General features: G+C 42.0%; 1 protein-coding gene across 1 annotated transcript in view; it reads left to right on the top strand.

Annotated features, from left to right (window-relative positions):
- fgfr3 (fibroblast growth factor receptor 3) overlaps nt 1–19,383 on the top strand; it is a gene marked incomplete at both ends in the record, with an annotated part of 280,133 nt that overhangs the window by 58,312 nt on the left and 202,438 nt on the right. The window contains one exon of the mRNA XM_084181508.1: nt 6,002–6,064. Coding sequence (XP_084037634.1) covers nt 6,002–6,064 — 63 coding nt within the window. The remainder of the gene's footprint in view (nt 1–6,001; nt 6,065–19,383) is intronic.

Below are 19,383 nucleotides of genomic sequence, written 5' to 3'. Positions count from 1 at the left end.
ACTCCTATGGTAGGTACACCTATAGCTCATCTCTTGGCAGTAGTACTGTAGACTACTTTATCTCTGACCTCAACCCAGAGTCTCTCAGAGCATTCACTGTCAGCCACAGTGTACTTGAACAGAGTAATACTCAATCATGAGGCATCAAAGCCAAAGTAACTGAATAATGTTAAGAAATGCTATAGATGGAAGGAAAGTAGTGTCGAAACATGCCAAAAAACAATTAGGCAATTTAGACAACTTCCTGGACAAAACGTTCCACTGTAATAGTGAAGGTGTAAACTTGGCAGTAGAAAACCTAAACAGTATATTTGACCTCTCAGCTTCCCTATCAAATCAAAAAATCTCTAACAGAAAACCGAAGAAAAGTAACAACAGTGACAAATGGTTTGATGAATAATGCAAAAACCTATGAAAGAAATTGAGAAACCTATCCAACCAAAAACATAGAGACCCAGAAAACCTGAGCCTTCACTATGGTGAATCACTAAAACAATACAGAAATATACTACGGAAAAAGAAGGAACAGCACGTCAGAAGTCAGCTCAATGTAATTGAATAATCCACAGACTCTAAACACTTCTGTGAAAATTGGAAAACACTAAACAAACAACAACACAAAGAGCTATCTATCCAAAACGGAGATGTATTGGTAAACCACTTCTCCAATCTTTTTGGCTCCATAACAAAGAACAAACATAAAAAAATATACATGATCAAATGCAAATCTTAGAATCAACTATTAAAGACTACAAGAACCCACTGGATTCTCCAATTACATTGAATGAACTACAGGACAAAATACAAACCCTCCAACCCAAAAAGGCCTGTGGTGTTGATGATATCCTCAATGAAATGATAAAATATACAGACCACAAATTCCAATTGGCTATACTTAAACTCTTTAACATCATCCTTAGCTCTGGCATCTTCCCTAATATTTGGATCCAAGGACTGATCACCCCAATCCACAAATGTGGAGACAAATTTCACCCCAATAACTACCGTGGGATATGCGTCAACAGCAACCGTGGGAAAATCCTTTGCATTATCATTGACAGCAGACTAGTTCATTTCCTCAGTGAAAACGATGTACTGAGCAAATGTCAAATTGGCTTTTTACCAAATTACCGTACGACAGACCACGTATTCACCCTGCACACCCTAATTGACAAACTAACAAACCAAAACAAAGGTGAAATCTTCTCATGCTTTGTTGATTTCAAAAAAGCTTTTGACTCAATTTGGCATGAGGGTCTGCTATACAAATTGATGGAAAGTGGGGTTGGGGGAAAAACATACAACATTATAAAATCCATGTACACAAACAACAAGTGTGCTGTTAAAATTGGCAAAAAATACACACATTTCTTTCCACAGGGCCGTGGGGTGAGACAGGGATGCAGTTTAAGCCCCACCCTCTTCAGCATATATATCACAGGATATAGAACAGTCTGCAGCACCCGGCCTCACCCTACTAGAATCTGAAGTCATATGTCTACTGTTTTCTGATGATCTGGTGCTTCTGTCCCCAACCAAGGAGGGCCTACAGCAGCACCTAGATCTTCTGCACAGATTCTGTCAGACCTGGGCCCTGACAGTAAATCTCAGTAAGACAAAAATAATGGTGTTCCAAAAAAGGTCCAGTTTCCAGGACCACAAATACAAATTCCATCTAGACACCGTTGCCCTAGAGAACACAAAATACGCTACATACCTCGGCCTAAAGATCAGCGCCACAGGTAACTTCCACAAAGCTGTGAACGATCTGAGAGACAAGGCAAGGGCCTTCTATGCCATCAAAAGGAAAATAAAATTTGACATACCAATTAGGATCTGGCAAAAAATACTTGAATCAGTTATAGAACCCATTGCCCTTTATGGTTGTGAGGTCTGGGGTCCGCTCACCAACCAAGAATTCACAAAATGGGACAAACACCAAATTGAGACTCTGCATGCAGAATTCTGCAAAAATATCCTCTCTGTACAACGAAAAACACCAAATAATGCATGCAGAGCAGAATTAGGCCGATACCCGCTAATTATCAAAATCCAGAAAAGAGCCGTTAAATTCTATAACCACTTAAAAGGAAGCGATTCCCAAACCTTCCATAACAAAGCCATCACCTACAGAGAGATTAACTTGGAGAAGAGTCCCCTAAGCAAGCTGGTCCGGGGGCTCTGTTCACAAATACAAACAGACCCCACAGAGCCCCAGGACAACAACAACAACACAATTAGACCCAACCAAATCATGAGAAAATAAAAAGAGAATGACTTGACACATTGGAAAGAATTAACAAAAAACACAGCAAACTAGAATGCTATTTGGCCCTAAACAGAGAGTACACAGTGGCAGAATACCTGACCACTGTGACTGACCCAAACTTAAGGAAAGCTTTGACTATGTACAGACTCAGTGAGCACAGCCTTGCTATTGAGAAAGGCCGCCGTAGGCAGACCTGGCTCTCAAGAGAAGACAGGCTATGTGCACACTGCCCACAAAATGAGGTGGAAACTGAGCTGCACTTCCTAACCTCCTGCCAAATGTATGACCATATTAGAGACATATTTCCCTCATATTACAGTGATCCAAAAATAATTCGAAAACTTTTTCATAAACTCCCTTATCTACTTGGTGAAATACCACGGTGTGCCATCACAGCAGCAAGATTTGTGACCTGTTGCCACAAGAAAAGGGCAACCAGTGAAGAACAAACACCAGTGAAGAACAAACACCACTGTAAATACAATTTATGTTTATTTATTTTCCCATTTGTACTTTAACTATTTGCATATCATTACAACACTGTATATATACATAATATGACATTTGAAATGTCTTTATTCTTTTGGAACTTCTGAGTGTAATGTTTACTGTTAATATTTATTGTTTATTTCACTTTTGTTTACTATTTAATTTGCTTTGGCAATGTTAACACACGTTTCCCATGCCAATAAAGCCCTTAAATTGAAATTGAAATTGAATTGAGAGGGAGGAGAGGTAGAGAGAGAGAGAGAGGGAGGAGAGTGAGGGCTGGGGTGAGGAGGGGGTTGATACATTATCCTCCATACCCCTCATATCCTTCATACCCCTCTGGAAATACATGATCCTCAATACCCCACACTCCCCCATGGAAATACATTATCCTCCACACCCATCATACCCCCTGGAAATACATGATCCTCAATACCCCACACTCCCCCATGGAAATACATTATCTTCTTTACCCCTCATACCCCCATGGAAATACATTATCCTCCACACCCATCATACCCCCATGGAAATACATTATCCTCCATAGCCCTCATACCCCCATGGAAATACATTATCCTCCATACCCATCATACCCCCATGGAAATACATTATCCTCCACACCCATCATACCCCCTGAAAATACATTATCCTCCATACCCATCATACCCCCATGGAAATACATTATCCTCCATACCCATCATACCCCCATGGAAATACATTATCCTCCATACCCATCATACCCCCATGGAAATACATTATCCTCCATACCCATCATACCCCCTGGAAATACATTATCCTCCATATTGTCCATACCTCCCTCTAGAAATAGTTTATACTGCTTCAGTAGCATCTAAATAACCATATGGCTTATCCCCGTCAGACTGCAGTATTTGTGTGTGTGTGTTTTTGCCTGCCTGCCTGTGTCTGTGTGTGTGTGTGTTTGCCTACCTTTGAGTGTGTGTGTGTGTTTGTGTGTGTGTGTGTGTGTGTTTGCCTGCATGTGAATGTGAGTGTGTGTGTCTGTGTGTGTGTGTGTGTGTGTGTCTGCGTGTCTGCTTGCCGCGTGCATGCTCCTCTCTCACCGACCCCAGTAATGAGGCGCTGGTCTGTAATGTCTGTCTGTGGAAATGTTTGTGTAAAAACCTAAGACCAATCTCTTGAGGTGCATTCATGAACTCTCAATGTTACAGTCAATATAAACGGACTGTGTGTGGTTATTTGTGTGTGTGCATGGTTATGTGTGGGTGTTTGTGTGTGGGTGTGTGTGTGGTTATGTGTGCACACTCCATTGAATCCCTCTCAATTTCCATCTACTGAATTCCTGCTGGTGTTCTGTTTGACAGCTTTTTCACTCTACTGAATTCCTGCTGGTGTTTTGTATGACAGCTGTTTCACTCTACTGAATTCCTGCTGGTGTTTTGTATGACAGCTGTTTCACTCTACTGAATTCCTGCTGGTGTTTTGTATGACAGCTGTTTCACTCTACTGAATTCCTGCTGGTGTTTTGTATGACAGCTGTTTCACTCTACTGAATTCCTGCTGGTGTTTTGTTTGACAGCTGTTTCACTCTACTGAATTCCTGCTTGTGTTTTGTATGACAGCTGTTTCACTCTACTGAATTCCTGCTGGTGTTTTGTATGACAGCTGTTTCACTCTACTGAATTCCTGCTGGTGTTTTGTATGACAGCTGTTTCACTCTACTGAATTCCTGCTGGTGTTTTGTATGACAGCTGTTTCACTCTACTGAATTCCTGCTTGTGTTTTGTATGACAGCTGTTTCACTCTACTGAATTCCTGCTGGTGTTTTGTATGACAGCTGTTTCACTCTACTGAATTCCTGCTGGTGTTTTGTATGACAGCTGTTTCACTCTACTGAATTCCTGCTGGTGTTTTGTTTGACAGCTGTTTCACTCTACTGAATTCCTGCTTGTGTTTTGTATGACAGCTGTTTCACTCTACTGAATTCCTGCTGGTGTTTTGTATGACAGCTGTTTCACTCTACTGAATTCCTGCTGGTGTTTTGTATGACAGCTGTTTCACTCTACTGAATTCCTGCTGGTGTTTTGTATGACAGCTGTTTCACTCTACTGAATTCCTGCTGGTGTTCTGTATGACAGCTGTTTCACTCTACTGAATTCCTGCTTGTGTTTTGTATGACAGCTGTTTCACTCTACTGAATTCCTGCTGGTGTTTTGTATGACAGCTGTTTCACTCTACTGAATTCCTGCTTGTGTTTTGTATGACAGCTGTTTCACTCTACTGAATTCGTGCTGGTGTTTTGTATGACAGCTGTTTCACTCTACTGAATTCCTGCTTGTGTTTTGTATGACAGCTGTTTCACTCTACTGAATTCCTGCTTGTGTTTTGTATGACAGCTGGTTCACTCTACTGAATTCCTGCTGGTGTTCTGTATGACAGCTTTTTCCCTCTACTGAATTCCTGCTGGTGTTTTGTATGACAGCTGTTTCACTCTACTGAATTCCTGCTTGTGTTTTGTATGACAGCTGTTTCACTCTCCTGAATTCCTGCTGGTGTTTTGTATGACAGCTGTTTCACTCTACTGAATTCCTGCTTGTGTTTTGTATGACAGCTGTTTCACTCTACTGAATTCCTGCTAGTGTTTTGTATGACAGCTGGTTCACTCTACTGAATTCCTGCTGGTGTTCTGTATGACAGCTGTTTCACTCTACTGAATTCCTGCTTGTGTTTTGTATGACAGCTGTTTCACTCTACTGATTTCCTGCTTGTGTTTTGTATGACAGCTGTTTCACTCTACTGAATTTCTGCTGGTGTTTTGTATGACAGCTGTTTCACTCTACTGAATTCCTGCTGGTGTTCTGTATGACAGCTGTTTCCCTCTACTGAATTCCTGCTGGTGTTTTGTATGACAGCTGTTTCACTCTACTGAATTCCTGCTTGTGTTTTGTATGACAGCTGTTTCACTCTACTGAATTCCTGCTGGTGTTTTGTATGACAGCTGTTTCACTCTACTGAATTCCTGCTGGTGTTTTGTATGACAGCTGTTTCACTCTTCAGATTGACTTGATAAAGTAACACATTGACTTATGATTCATGTTGAGATGTTATCCGATCCTGAGCCTGTATCCCACATGGCATCTATTTCTCTATGGGCTCTAGTAGTGCACTCTGTAGCGTATAGGATGCCATTTGGGACAGCCTTGTAATGTCATGTCATGTAATGTGTTGTAATTGTAATTTATTTGTGTGTTTCCGTGCCAACAGATTCCCTGTCTTCTGGAGATGATGAAGACTATGATGAAGACTTGGACGATACAGGTAATCGAAATTATGTGTTCCATCTCTTCATTCATTCATTCAATCCTTCATTACTCTGATGTCATTACATGTGGAACTGAAAACATGGTAACAGCTTCAGGAACCTGGTGAAAGGTTTAGGCAGAGTACAACACAACTAATGTTCTGAGCTATTGTGGCATTGAAGTCTATCAGTTAGATCCACCTAGCCAACTCTCCTCCTCCCCCTCTCCACCGTTCCACCGTTTACACACTCTTTACTGTCAGGCAGCTCACAGAGGCTGTTCAGAGCCCCACAGAGCAGGGGAGAGAGAGTTCAGCTACCCCGCTACGGAGCTAAGACACTCTACGCTACCTTTGTAGAGAGAGAGAAAGAGAGAGAGAAAGAGAGAGAGAGAGAGAGAGAGAGAGAGAGAGAGAGAGAGAGAGAGAGAGCAGAGAGAGAGAGAGAGCAGAGAGAGAGAGAGAGAGAGAGCAGAGAGAGAGCAGAGAGAGAGAGAGAAAGAGAGAGAGAGAGAGAGAGAGAGAGAGAGAGAGAGAGAGAGAGAGAGAGAGAGAGAGAGAGAGAGAGAGAGAGAGAGAGAGAGAGAGAGAGAGAGAGAGAGAGAGAAAGAAGAGAGAGAGAGAGAGAGAGAGAGAGAGAGAGAGAGAGAGAGAGAGAGAGAGAGAGAGACTAACCTGTATATCTGTCTGTTGTTGGGGAGACGAGAGGGGTGTTGGATTGTCTGTGGGGATTGAGGGGACTGTGGGGGACAGTGGTGACTGCTTTAGTTTGGTTATTTATTGTATTTGTTACATATTTAAGTGTATTTGTTTTTGGGGAGAGGTGTTGTACTGAGATCTAATCCATGGTAAATACCTATCGGTATTAATAGATAGAGTTCATCTGTTGTGAGTCTACCTCATGACAACATGACTCAGATTATCTGGGATTAGAGGAGGAACGTTAAACCCTTTCTCCTCTTAATGTCCCATAAGCCTCTCCTTCATAAGGCTGATACAGGATAAGACACACCACATGACCTCACAGTTTAACGGGAGAGAGGAAGAGAGGGAGGGAGGGAGAGAGATTTTTAATTGAAAGACGAAGAGTATCACAGACTAAGAGAAAGAGGGTTAGTCAAAGACTAATTGCTGGATGAGAAAAGAGAGTGATAGATCAGAAAAGAGGAGAGTGAGGGATCAGAAAAGAGAGATTGAGGGATCAGAAAAGATAGAGTGATGGATCAGAATAGAGAGAGTGAGGGATCAGAAAAGATAGAGTGATGGATCAGAAAAGAGGAGAGTGAGGGATCAGAAAAGAGAGAGTGAGGGATCAGAAAAGATAGAGTGATGGATCAGAAAAGAGAGAGTGATGGATCAGAAAAGAGAGAGTGATGGATTCGAAAAGAGAGAGTGAGGGATAAGAAAATATAGAGTGATGGATCAGAAAAGAGAGAGTGATGGATCCGAAAAGAGAGAGTGAGGGATCAGAAAAGATAGAGTGATAGTTCAGAAAAGATAGAGTGATAGTTCAGAAAAGATAGAGTGATAGTTCAGAAAAGATAGAGTGATGGATCAGAAAAGAGAGAGTGGTGGATCCGAAAAGAGAGAGTGATAGTTCAGAAAAGAGGAGAGTGAGGGATCCGAAAAGAGAGAGTGATGGAGTCAGCAGTTTTGGTTTAGATGTCCCCAGTCCTCAGTCAGCTCACAGGTCACACCAGAGGTACATGTTCTTTGTGCTGTGCTCCTCACCATGTTCTTTGTGCTGTGCTCCTCACCATGTGCTTTGTGCTGTGCTCCTCACCATGTGCTTTGTGCTGTGCTCCTCACCATGTGCTTTGTGCTGTGCTCCTCACCATGTTCTTTGTGCTGTGCTCCTCACCATGTGCTTTGTGCTGTGCTCCTCACCATGTGCTTTGTGCTGTGCTCCTCACCATGTGCTTTGTGCTGTGCTCCTCACCATGTGCTTTGTGCTGTGCTCCTCACCATGTGCTTTGTGCTGTGCTCCTCACCATGTGCTTTGTGCTGTGCTCCTCACCATGTGCTTTGTGCTGTGCTCCTCACCATGTTCTTTGTGCTGTGCTCCTCACCATGTGCTTTGTGCTGTGCTCCTCACCATGTGCTTTGTGCTGTGCTCCTCACCATGTGCTTGTGCTGTGCTCCTCACCATGTGTTTTGTGCTGTGCTCCTCACCATGTGCTTTGTGCTGTGCTCCTCACCATGTGCTTTGTGCTGTGCTCCTCACCATGTGCTTTGTGCTGTGCTCCTCACCATGTGCTTTGTGCTGTGCTCCTCACCATGTGCTTTGTGCTGTGCTCCTCACCATGTGCTTTGTGCTGTGCTCCTCACCATGTGCTTTGTGCTGTGCTCCTCACCATGTGCTTTGTGCTGTGCTCCTCACCTATGAATGTTAACAGAGTTAGATCTGTGAGTTATGTTAACAGTTACATCTCTATGCTGCTGAGCTATGTAGCGTTGTTGACTCTGGCAGGGGACTAGAGGCCGGAGGTGGTCCGGCGGGCAGCGCTATGCCGTCTCTGTTTGTCTAGGCCCTTCAAAGAGCTCTCTATATCTGCATCAGATCTGGCAGTGCTGCTCTGCTCTCAGGCGTCAGCCCTGCTCTGATCCATACCTGCTGTAATGGCTCGCTGTATGACTTCCTGTCTAAGGCTTGCTCTACAGCATAGCACAGCGCCGTAGCACCGTGGCTTGCATCCCACGCGAGGCAGCTAATTGCCCCAGTTAGTCTCTGATAGACTCACCTACTACCATACCCCCCCCCCCCCATACTGTAGGATACTTTACTACACTGTAGGATACTGTAGGATACTGTACTATACTGTATTTGTATTTATTATGGATCCCCATTAGTTCCTGCCAAGGCAGCAGCTACTCTTCCTGGGGTTTATTATGGATCCCCATTAGTTCCTGCCAAGGCAGCAGCTACTCTTCCTGGGGTTTATTATGGATCCCCATTAGTTCCTGCCAAGGCAGCAGCTACTCTTCCTGGGGTTTATTATGGATCCCCATTAGTTCCTGCCAAGGCAGCAGCTACTCTTCCTGGGGTTTATTATGGATCCCCATTAGTTCCTGCCAAGGCAGCAGCTACTCTTCCTGGGGTTTATTATGGATCCCCATTAGTTCCTGCCAAGGCAGCAGATACTCTTCCTGGGGTCCAGCAACATTAAGGAAGATATATACAATTTAAAATATTACATGACATTACATTTCATAACACTTTTCACAACACACTAAGTGTGTTCCCTCAGGCCGCTACTCTACTATCACATATCTACAATACAAAATCCATGTGTAGGTGTGTGTATAGTGCGTATGTCTGTGCCTATGTTTGTGTTGCTTCACAGTCCCCGCTGTTCCATAAAGTGTATTTGTATCTGTTTTTTAAATCTAATTTTACTGCTTGCATCAGTTACCTGATGTGGAATAGAGTTCCATGTAGTCATGGCTCTATGTAGTACTGTGCACCTCCCATAGTCTGTTCTGGACTTGGGGACTGTGAAGGCTTAAATTGAAGATATGGGAAATAGGAGTGGCAATATCGTCCGCTATTATCCTCAGTAATTTTCCATCCAAGTTGTCAGACCCCGGTGGCTTGTCATTGTTGATAAATAACAAAAAATAAATAAACACTTCCACACTCACTTTACGCAATTCTAAATTACAATGCTTGTCTTTCATAATTTGATCAGTTATACTTGGATGTGTAGTGTCAGCGTTTGTTGCTGGTATGTCATGCCTAAGTTTGCTAATCTTGCCAACGAAAAAATCATTAAAGTAGTTGGCAATATCAGTCGGTTTTATGATGAATGAGCCATCTGATTCAATGAATGATAGAGCTGAGTTTGCCTTTTTGCCCAAAATGTCATTTAAGGTGCTCCAAAGCTTTTTACTATCATTCTTTATATCATTTATCTTTGTTTCATGGTGTAGTTTCCTCTTCTTTTTATTCAGTTTAGTCACATGATTTCTCAATTTGCAGTACGTTTGCCAATCGGTTGTGCAGCCAGACTTATTTGCCATTCCTTTTGCCTCATCTATCGCAACCATACCATTTTTCAATTCCTCATCAATCCACGGCGATTTAACAGTTTTTACAGTCATTTTCTTAATGGGTGCATGCTTATTAGTAACTGGAAGAAGCAATTTCATAAATGTGTCAAATGCAGAGTCTGGTTGCTCCTCATTACACACCACGGACCAACAAATATTATTTACATCAACAACATAGGAATCACTACAGAACGTATTGTATGACCTCTTATACACTATATTAGGCCCAGCCTTTGGAACTTTGGTTTTCCTAGATATGGCTACTATATTGTGATCACTGCATCCGATGGATGTAAAACAACATACTGGAGGATACTGTACTATATTATATGATGCTGTACTATACTGTTGAATACTTTACATTACTGTAGGATACTGTAACATACTGTAGGATACTGTAGGATACTGTAACATACTGTAGGATACTGTAACATAATGTAGGATACAGTAGGATACTGTAGGATACTGTAACATACTGTTGTCAACTGTACCATACTGTAGGATACTGTAGGATACTGTACTATACTGTAGGATACTGTAGGATACTGTAACATACTGTTGTCAACTGTACCATACTGTAGGATACTGTAGGATACTGTAACATACTGTTGTCAACTGTACCATACTGTAGGATACTGTAACATACTGTAGGATACTGTAGGATACTGTAACATACTGTAGGATACTGTAGGATACTGTAGGATACTGTAACATACTGTAGGATACTGTAGGATACTGTAACATACTGTAGGATACTGTAACATACTGTAGGATACTGTAGGATACTGTAACATACTGTAGGATACTGTAACATACTGTAGGATACTGTAGGATACTGTAACATACTGTAGGATACTGTAGGATACTGTAACATACTGTAGGATACTGTAACATACTGTAGGATACTGTAACATACTGTAGGATACTGTAGGATACTGTAGGATACTGTAACATACTGTAGGATACAGTAACATACTGTAGGATACTGTAGGATACTGTAACATACTGTAGGATACTGTAACATACTGTAGGATACAGTAGGATACTGTAGGATACTGTAACATACTGTAGGATACTGTAACATACTGTAGGATACTGTAACATACTGTAGGATACTGTAGGATACTGTACTATACTGTAGGATACTGTAACATACTGTAACATACTGTAGGATACTGTAACATACTGTAGGATACTGTAACATACTGTAGGATACTGTACATACTGTAGGATACTGTAACATACTGTAACATACTGTAGGATACAGTAGGATACTGTAGGATACTGTAACATACTGTAGGATACTGTAACATACTGTAGGATACTGTAACATACTGTAGGATACTGTAACATACTGTAGGATACTGTAGGATACTGTACTATACTGTAGGATACTGTAACATACTGTAGGATACTGTAACATACTGTAGGATACTGTAACATACTGTAACATACTGTAGGATACTGTAACATACTGTAGGATACTGTAACATACTGTAGGATACTGTAACATACTGTAGGATACAGTAGGATACTGTAGGATACTGTAACATACTGTAGGATACTGTAACATACTGTTGTAAACTGTACCATACTGTAGGATACTTCAACATACTGTAGTACAATGTACTATAAATCAAATCAAATCCAATTGTATTTGCCACATGCGCCGAATACAACAGGTGTAGACCTTACAGTGAAATGCTTACTTACAAGCCCTTAACCAACAATGCAGTTTTAAGAAAAGAAAAAAAGTGTTAAGTAAAAAATAAATAAAACAAATAATTAAAAAGCAGCAGTAAAATAAAATAACAGTAGGGAGGCTATATACAGGGGGTACCGGTACTGTACTATACTGTTGGATACTGTAGGGTACTGTAGAATACTGTAGGGTACTGTAGAGTACTGTACCATGCTGTAGGGTACTGTAGGATACTGTAGGATAGTGTAACATGCTGTAGGGTACTGTAGGGTACTGTAGGATACCGTAGGATACTGTAGGATACTGTAACATACTGTAGGGTACTGTAGGGTACTGTAGGATACCGTAGGATACTGTAGGATACTGTAACATACTGTAGAATACTGTAGGGTACTGTAGAGTACTGTACCATGCTGTAGGGTACTGTAGGATACTGTAGGATAGTGTAACATGCTGTAGGGTACTGTAGGGTACTGTAGGATACCGTAGGATACTGTAGGATAGTGTAACATGCTGTAGGGTACTGTAGGGTACTGTAGGATACTGTAGGATACTGCAGGATACTGTAACATGCTGTAGGGTATGAAGGATACTGTAGGATACTGTAACATGCTGTGGGGTACTGTAGGGTACTGTAGGATACTGTAGGATACTGTACCATGCTGTAGGGTTCTGTAACATGATGTAGGGTACTGTAGGGTAGTGTAGGATACCGTAGGATACTGTAGGATACTGTAACATGCTGTAGGGTACTGTAGGATACTGTACTATACTGTAGAATACTGTACTATACTGTAGGATACTGTATAATACTGTAGGATACTGTAGGATACTGTAGGATACTGTACCATACTGTAGGATACTGTATAATACTGTAGGATACTGTAGGATACTGTAGGATACTGTATAATACTGTTGGATACTGTACTACCACATGCTGAATAATATTCTACCATACTGTAAGATACTGTAACATACTAAAGTATAATGTACTAAACTATAGGATACTGTACCATACTGTATGATACTGCAACATACTGTTGGATACTGTAGTATACTGTAGGATACTGTACAATACTGTCGGATACTCTAGGATACTTTACTATACTTTACTATACTGTAGGATACTGTAAAATACTGTAGGATACTGTACTACCACATGCTGCAGAATATTGTTCCATACTGTACTATACTGTAAGATACTGTCTACCTTCCCCCTAGCCCTTTAGGGTGCACAGATCTGAGTGGAAGCATTGAAGTGGACTGTAAGTGGAAGCATTGAAGTGGGGGGCGGCAGGTAGCTTAGTGGTTAAGAGCGTTGTGCCAGTAACCGAAAGGTCGCTGGTTCTAATCCCAGAGCCGACTAGGTGTAAGATCTGTCAATGTGCCCTTGAGCAAGGCACTTAAACCTACTTGCTCCTGTAAGGTCGCTCTGGATAAGAGCGTCTGCTAAATGACTAAAGGGTAAATGTAATACTGTCGGGTACTGTATGATACTGAACCACCACATACTGTAGGATACTGAACCACCACATACTGTAGGATACTGAACCACCACATACTGTAGGATACTGAACCACCACAATACTGTAGGATACTGAACCACCACATACTGTAGGATACTGTACCACCACATACTGTAGGATACTGAACCACCACATACTGTAGGATACTGAACCACCACATACTGTAGGATACTGTACCACCACATACTGTAGGATACTGAACCACCACATACTGTAGGATACTGTACCACCACATACTGTAGGATACTGAACCACCACATACTGTAGGATACTGTACCACCACATACTGTAGGATACTGAACCACCACATACTGTAGGATACTGAACCACTACATACTGTAGGATACTGAACCACCACAATACTGTAGGATACTGTAGGATACTGTAGGATACTGAACCACCACATACTGTATGATACTGAACCACCACATACTGTAGGGTACTGAACCACCACATACTGTAGGGTACTGTAGGATCCTGTATGATACTGAACCAACACATACTGTAGGATACTGAACCACCACATACTGTATGATACTGAACCACCACATACTGTAGGATACTGAACCACCACATACTGTAGGATACTGTAGGATACTGCAGGATACTGTAGGATACTGTACCAAAACATACTGTAGGATACTGAACCAATACATACTGTAGGATACTGAACGACAACCTACTGTAGGATACTGAACCACCACATACTGTAGGATACTGAACCACCACATACTGTAGTATACTGTAGGATACTGTATGATACTGAACCACCACATACTGTAGGATACTGTAGGATACTGTATGATACTGTACCACCACATACTGTAGGATACTGAACCACCACATACTGTAGGATACTGAACCACCACCTACTGTAGGATACTGAACCACCACATACTGTAGGATACTGAACCACCACATACTGTAGGATACTGTAGGATACTGTATGATACTGAACCACCACATACTGTAGGATACTGAACCACCACATACTGTAGGATACTGAACCACCACATACTGTAGGATACTGTAGGATACTGTATGATACTGAACCACCACATACTGTAGGATACTGTATGATACTGAACCACCACATACTGTAGGATACTGTACCACCACATACTGTAGGATACTGAACCACCACATACTGTAGGATACTGTAGGATACTGTATGATACTGAACCACCACATACTTTAGGATACTGAACCACCACATACTGTAGGATACTGAACCACCACATACTGTAGGATACTGTAGGATACTGTATGATACTGAACCACCACATACTGTATGATACTGAACCACCACATACTGTATGATACTGAACCACCACATACTGTAGGATACTGAACCACCACATACTGTAGGATACTGAACCACCACATACTGTAGGATACTGAACCACCACATACTGTAGGATACTGAACCACCACATACTGTATGATACTGAACCACCACATACTGTATGATACTGAACCACCACATACTGTAGGATACTGAACCACCACATACTGTAGGATACTGAACCACCACATACTGTAGGATACTGAACCACCACATACTGTATGATACTGAACCACCACATACTGTATGATACTGAACCACCACATACTGTAGGATACTGAACCACCACATACTGTATGATACTGAACCACCACATACTGTAGGATACTGAACCACCACATACTGTAGGATACTGAACCACCACATACTGTAGGATACTGTAGGATACTGTATGATTCTGAACCACCACATACTGTATGATACTGAACCACCACAAACTGTAGGATACTGAACCACCACATACTGTAGGGTACTGAACCACCACATACTGTAGGATACTGAACCACCACATACTGTAGGGTACTGAACCACCACATACTGTAGGATACTGAACCACCACATACTGTAGGATACTGTAGGATACTGTAGGATACTGAACCACCACATACTGTAGGATAATGAACCACCACATACTGTAGGATACTGAACCACCACATACTGTAGGATACTGTAGGATACTGTATGATACTGAACCACCACATACTGTAGGATACTGAACCACCACATACTGTAGGATACTGAACCACCACATACTGTAGGATACTGTAGGATACTGAACCACCACATACTGTAGGATACTGTACCACCACCTACTGTAGGGTACTGAACCACCACATACTGTAAGATACTGTAGGATACTGTAGGATACTGAACCACCACATACTGTAGGATACTGAACCACTACATACTGTAGGATACTGAACCACCACATACTGTAGGATACTGTAGGATACTGAACCACCACATACTGTAGGATACTGAACCACTACATACTGTAGGATACTGAACCACCACATACTGTAGGATACTGAACCACTACATACTGTAGGATACTGAACTACCACATACTGTAGGATACTGTAGGATACTGAAACACCACATACTGTAGGATACTGAACCACGACATACTGTAGGATACTGAACCACCACATACTGTATGATGCTGAACCACCACATACTGTAGGGTACTGAACCACCACATACTGTAGGGTACTGTAGGATCCTGTATGATACTGAACCAACACATACTGTAGGATACTGTAGGATACTGTAGGATACTGTACCATACTGTAGGATACTGTACCATACTGTAGGATACTGTATAATACTGTTGGATACTGTACTACCACATGCTGAATAATATTATACCATACTGTAAGATACTGTAACATACTGAAGTATAATGTACTAAACTATAGGATACTGTACCATACTGTATGATACTGCAACATACTGTTGGATACTGTAGTATACTGTAGGATACTGTACAATACTGTCGAATACTCTAGGATACTTTACTATACTTTACTATACTTTACTATACTGTAGGATACTGTAAAATACTGTAGGATACTGTACTACCACATGCTGCAGAATATTGTTCCATACTGTACGATACTGTAAGATACTGTCTACCTTCCCCCTAGCCCTTTAGGGTGCACAGATCTGAGTGGAAGCATTGAAGTGGACTGTAAGTGGAAGCATTGAAGTGGGGGGCGGCAGGTAGCTTAGTGGTTAAGAGCGTTGTGCCAGTAACCGAAAGGTCGCTGGTTCTAATCCCAGAGCCGACTAGGTGTAAGATCTGTCAATGTGCCCTTGAGCAAGGCACTTAAACCTACTTGCTCCTGTAAGGTCGCTCTGGATAAGAGCGTCTGCTAAATGACTAAAGGGTAAATGTAATACTGTCGGGTACTGTATGATACTGAACCACCACATACTGTAGGATACTGAACCACCACATACTGTAGGATACTGAACCACCACATACTGTAGGATACTGAACCACCACATACTGTAGGATACTGAACCACCACATACTGTAGGATACTGTAGGATACTGAACCACCACATACTGTAGGATACTGAACCACCACATACTGTAGGATACTGTACCACCACCTACTGTAGGATACTGAACCACCACATACTGTAGGATACTGAACCACCACATACTGTAGGATACTGAACCACCACATACTGTAGGATACTGAACCACCACATACTGTAGGATACTGAACCACCACATACTGTAGGATACTGTACCACCACCTACTGTAGGATACTGTACCATCACATACTGTAGGATACTGAACCACCACATACTGTAGGATACTGAACCACCACATACTGTAGGATACTGAACCACCACATACTGTAGGATACTGAACCACCACATACTGTAGGATACTGTACCACCACCTACTGTAGGATACTGAACCACCACATACTGTAGGATACTGAACCACCACATACTGTAGGATACTGAACCACCACATACTGTAGGATACTGTAGGATACTGAACCACCACATACTGTAGGATACTGTAGGATACTGAACCACCACATACTGTAGTATACTGAACCACCACATACTGTAGGATACTGAACCACCACATACTGTAGGATACTGTACCACCACCTACTGTAGGATACTGAACCACCACATACTGTAGGATACTGTAGGATACTGAACCACCACATACTGTAGGATACTGAACCACCACATACTGTAGGATACTGTACCACCACCTACTGTAGGATACTGAACCACCACATACTGTAGGATACTGAACCACCACATACTGTAGGGTACTGAACCACCACATACTGTAGGATACTGAACCACCACATACTGTAGGATACTGTAGGATACTGAACCACCACATACTGTAGGATACTGAACCACCACATACTGTAGGATACTGAACCACCACATACTGTAGGATACTGAACCACCACATACTGTAGGATACTGTAGGATACTGAACCACCACATACTGTAGGATACTGAACCACCACATACTGTAGGATACTGAACCACCACATACTGTAGGATACTGTACCACCACCTACTGTAGGATACTGAACCACCACATACTGTAGGATACTGAACCACCACATACTGTAGGATACTGAACCACCACATACTGTAGGATACTGTAGGATACTGAACCACCACATACTGTAGGATACTGTAGGATACTGTAGGATACTGAACCACCACATACTGTAGGATACTGAACCACCACATACTGTAGGATACTGAACCACCACATACTGTAGGATACTGTAGGATACTGTAGGATACTGAACCACCACATACTGTAGGATACTGAACCACCACATACTGTAGGATACTGAACCACCACATACTGTAGGATACTGTAGGATACTGAACCACCACATACTGTATGATACTGAACCACCACATACTGTAGGATACTGAACCACCACATACTGTAGGATACTGAACCACCACATACTGTAGGATACTGAACCACCACATACTGTAGGATACTGTAGGATACTGTAGGATACTGAACCACCACATACTGTAGGATACTGACCCACCACATACTGTATGATACTGTAGGATACTGTAGGATACTGAACCACCACATACTGTAGGATACTGAACCACCACATACTGTAGGATACTGAACCACCACATACTGTAGGATACTGAACCACCACATACTGTAGGATACTGAACCACCACATACTGTAGAATACTGTAGGATACTGTAGGATACTGAACCACCACATACTGTAGGATACTGAACCACCACATACTGTAGGATACTGAACCACCACATACTGTATGATACTGTAGGATACTGTAGGATACTGAACCACCACATACTGTAGGATACTGAACCACCACATACTGAACCACCACATACTGTAGGATACTGAACCACCACATACTGTAGGATACTGAACCACCACATACTGTAGGATACTGAACCACCACATACTGTAGGATACTGTAGGATACTGTAGGATACTGAACCACCACATACTGTAGGATACTGAACCACCACATACTGTAGGATACTGAACCACCACATACTGTATGATACTGAACCACCACATACTGTAGGGTACTGAACCACCACATACTGTAGGATACTGAACCACTACATACTGTAGGATACTGTAGGATACTGAACCACCACCTACTGTAGGATACTGTAGGATACTGTACCACCACATACTGTAGGATACTGTAGGATACTGAACCACCACATACTGTAGGATACTGAACCACCACATACTGTAGGATACTGTAGGATACTGTACCACCACATACTGTAGGATACTGTAGGATACTGTACCACCACCTACTGTAGGATACTGTAGGATACTGTAGGATACTGTACCACCACATACTGTAGGATACTGAACCACCACATACTGTAGGATACTGAACCACGACATATTGTAGGATACTGAACCACCACATACTGTAGGATACTGAACCACCACATACTGTAGGGTACTGAACCACCACATACTGTAGGATACTGTAGGATACTGTAGGATACTGAACCACCACATACTGTAGGATACTGTACCACCACATACTGTAGGATACTGAACCACCACATACTGTAGGATACTGTACCACCACATACTGTAGGATACTGAACCACCACATACTGTAGGATACTGTAGGATACTGTAGGATACTGAACCACCACATACTGTAGGATACTGTACC

Source organism: Coregonus lavaretus, assembly GCF_964263955.1.
Source record: "Coregonus lavaretus genome assembly, chromosome: 18".
NCBI classification, from domain to species: domain Eukaryota; kingdom Metazoa; phylum Chordata; class Actinopteri; order Salmoniformes; family Salmonidae; genus Coregonus; species Coregonus lavaretus.
Note: the sequence above shows the minus strand (reverse complement) of the source record. Positions and strands in the feature narration are given on the sequence as shown.